The sequence below is a fragment of the Octodon degus genome, unplaced genomic scaffold (assembly GCF_000260255.1).
Source record: "Octodon degus isolate 3935 unplaced genomic scaffold, OctDeg1.0 scaffold00020, whole genome shotgun sequence".
NCBI lineage: Eukaryota > Metazoa > Chordata > Mammalia > Rodentia > Octodontidae > Octodon > Octodon degus.
The window spans coordinates 309457-313165 of record NW_004524596.1 but is presented as its reverse complement, the minus strand read 5'-3'; the positions used below and the strand labels follow the sequence as shown (position 1 = coordinate 313165).

At 36.1% G+C, this 3709-nt stretch overlaps 1 protein-coding gene across 1 annotated transcript in view; it reads right to left on the bottom strand.

Annotated features, from left to right (window-relative positions):
• Spast (spastin) overlaps positions 1-3709 on the bottom strand; it is a 94860-nt gene that overhangs the window by 40913 nt on the left and 50238 nt on the right. Inside the window, exons 9-11 of the mRNA XM_012513888.2 lie at positions 949-1024; positions 563-654; positions 341-420 (exon numbers count right to left, since the gene is read on the bottom strand). Coding sequence (XP_012369342.1) covers positions 341-420; positions 563-654; positions 949-1024 — 248 coding nt within the window. The remainder of the gene's footprint in view (positions 1-340; positions 421-562; positions 655-948; positions 1025-3709) is intronic.

The following is a 3709-nucleotide window of genomic DNA, read 5'->3' as shown; positions in this document are numbered from 1 at the left end:
AAACAAACAAACAAACAAACAAAAACCCAAACCTGTAAATATAAGGAAATATTAAATCCTAAGATAAATTAAATCAGTGTATTCTTAAGTAACTATATGGCAGTAGTTGAAAATTTTATCCAGTGCCGGCTATGGCAGCATGCTCCGGTATACAAAGTACAGGCTAATTCTCCTGATACTGTCCTAGATAAGACCTGAAAAATCTTCATTTAGTTGCTAATAAGAGGTCAAAGGAAAGCACAGGGAAGAAATAATCTTGAAACTGATAGTATGTGTGAGGTGAACACATCAACAAATACGCCTATCACAGATGTATATATATCCAGACAAAACTCCCTACCTGAGAACAGCCTCATCGAGCTCTTGTGGTCTGTTAGTTGCACCCATTACAAGTACTCTGTCATCTCCAGCAGACTGCACCTACAAGCCAAAATATTGTTTTTGGGGGGATATCTTTAGATAAAGAAAATTTTTAAAAGATGTATGTATTTCTAATTTGGGTCATCTTACAGAAAAAAAAATATATATACACACATATTACAATATCATTATCAATACTTACACCATCAAATTCTATTAGAAATTCAGTTTTTAAACGTCTACTAGCATCATGCTCCCCTTCTCTTCTTTCACACAAAAGGCTATCAACTTCATCTAGAGGAAATGCAAGGATAAAACCTCAACAGCCAATCTATGTGAATCATTTAAGAGTAATTCAGTTATTACATCAGTTACAAATATAGTAGATGCTACTGAACATTAAGTGTTATTTAACCTAAACTTTTTTCTTCTGAATATTCTGTCCTATTATACCTGTTATGTATGTAAAGGGAACTTTTACAAGTACTATATTCAACTACTTTAGTTAGAAAACATCCTTTATTTTCCCAGCTCCCCTCTTCCCACCCACCCTGCCTCTCCCCGAGCCCCTGGAAAACATGTTTTTACCTATGAAAATTATAGAAGGTTGAAGTTCTCGAGCCACAGCAAAAAGAGCTCTTACCAATTTTTCGCCTTCTCCCACCTAAAATAAAACATTGGGTATCATTTTACACATTAAGCACTAAATATTTCATTCTTTTAAATTCCATAATTTCCAGTCTAGAACTTAGGAATTTAATCTCTTTCCTGCAACAATCAAAGACTTGATATGTGAAACTAGGGGTAGCGATGTGTTACTGAAATGTTCTTTATAATTTTAGAAAATAGACTATGTATGATTTCATCTGGTTCGGTAAGTACTTCTAAAAAATGAAATACACCTGTGCTTTGTTTTACCTTGAGATTGAAGAGCTATTACTTGCGTATAACTAGTGATTTGAAGGAAGACTAAGGGAGAGAGATGCTGCACATATTCTATAAGCCCTAGACTACAGGGTAAGCAGGTAAGTGGAAAAGTGCTCTCCTAAACAAAACTTGTCCTATTAGGACATGCTGGAAACTCATTCTCACAATCCACTGTCAACAATACCAAAATATTTCTTTGTAATCCAAGAAGACTATGAATATTCCTACAGACAGGCCATTCTATGCATCAAAGTATCAAATAAAGGGGCCATGAGTCTATTACTCTAATAAAAGGGTTATGAATCTGCTGTAAAAACTCATCAGTCCTCTAGGCAGCATTTATCCTTTATTGAAATTTTTCTTAAAAACAAAATAAATGGCCATGTTGGTACATGCCTGAAGTCCTAGTTACTTGAGAGGCTGAGACAGCAGGATTGTAAATTCAAGGTCAGCCCAGGAAGCTTAGTGAGATTCTGGCCTAAAATAAAACTACAAAAAGAGCAAGGTAGGGCCAGTGAGATAGCTCAGCAGACTAAGCATCTTAAGCATATGCAGGGATGGGGTTTGATCCCCTACACAATGCATGCCTGTAATCCCAGCACTGAGGAGGCTGAAAAACAGGAAGGACACTGAGTCCAAGCTACATTGTGAGACCCTGTACAAATTAAAAAAAAAAAAGCAGGGTATATAACTCAAAGATAAGGTGCTTATGCTTGCCTAACAGGCATAAGGCCCTGTGCTCAAACTTGGAATCCTCCTGTCTTAGTTTTCCAGAGTGCTGGGAGTACAGGTATGCAACACTACACACAGCTGTTTGTTTGTAATCCTAGTTACATGGGATTCTGAAGCAGGGGTGCAAATCTGAGGACAGTCTGAGCAACTTGGCAAGACTATCTCAAAATATAAATGGGACTGGTGATGTAGTTCAGTGGTAGATTAAATCTTAGGTGACACACAAATGTTCTCATCCAGATTTATAGTGATCAAAACAGATATTTTTAAGAGTTGGAAGGAACATCACTTGTTATGGTATTGACATTTATATACGGAGCAGCCCTGGTACTTTCTTAAGGCTACCTTGAGAGGATGTAAAAGGCAGGTTGGAATCTCTCTCTCCCAACTTCAGGATGGAGCTTTCCATCATACTATGTTTGTAACATGGCCTAACCTACTATAATGTCAACTTGTGAACTTTCACACAGGAAGCAAAATGTGAGCAGGAATAGAGGCACCACTTTAACTGCTTTACAAATTGAGAACATTTTAAGTAGTAAACCCTGTCATCCCAGTACATGATAGGCTGCGGCAAGAGGATCATCTTGAGTTTGCAGCCAGCCTGGGGTACACAGTGAGTTCAAGATCAGCCTGAACTACATAGTGAGATCCCATTTCAAAAATAAAAATAAAACTTGACAACAAAAAACTTAAGTCTAAAAGATTTAATCTAGTAGAGATACTATAAGAGATATATTAATCAGCTTTTCAGCTATTACTAGTTTTTTTTTAAGAGCACTGATTCCTGAAAACCAAATTTTATAAACATTTAAGACTGGAAAAACACTTATGAACTGCAAAGTACTATGTGAATATTGAGTTGTTTTTAAATTAAAAACATAGGGCTGGCCAAATAGTTCAGTGGACTAAAGCACCTGCTTAAGCAGAGCACAGGGGCCAGGGTTCAATCCAGCCCTGCCCCTGGGCGAGCTGAGACATCAACTGCTACAGGCATGGTGGCATCATCTATAATCCCAGAACTTGGGGGGGGGGTGGCTGAAAACAGGAGAATCACTACGAGTCCAAACTCCGTAGTGAGACCCTGTAAACCCTGTGTTAAATACCAAAAAAAAAAAAAAAAACAAACAACAACAACAAAAAAACCACAAGCTGGGTAACAGTTCTGAAATACAACTTTTAAAACTATTTTTGATACAGCAATTAACCACTAAGAAGAATATATACAGTGTATTATTTGTTGAAAAAAATAAAAAATAAAAAAATAAAAATAAAATAAAACTATTTTTGAGGGCTGGGGGGATAGCTCAGTAGAATAAGCACTTGCCTGGCAAGCACAGGGTCCTGAGTTCAATCTCCAGTACCACAAAAACAAAACAAAACAAAACTTTGTTGTTGTTGTTTTTAAACATAATTTTATTGAGAAATAAATAGCAATGAGACAGTTTCAAGTCAAATTGGTAGGACAGTTCCAATAATTAACACATTTCATACTGTCTTCCTAGTGGTTATTTGTTATACAAGATGCAGACATGATATCTTATTTACAAACACTATTATAACAAATCCCTCTACTCATTAAGAGTTTGTAGCTATATATCTATCCTAACCATTTTGAATACACAGATACAAAATGGTCATTCATCTATATCCTCTTTTTTTGTTTAGTTCCATCATTTAAATATTATAG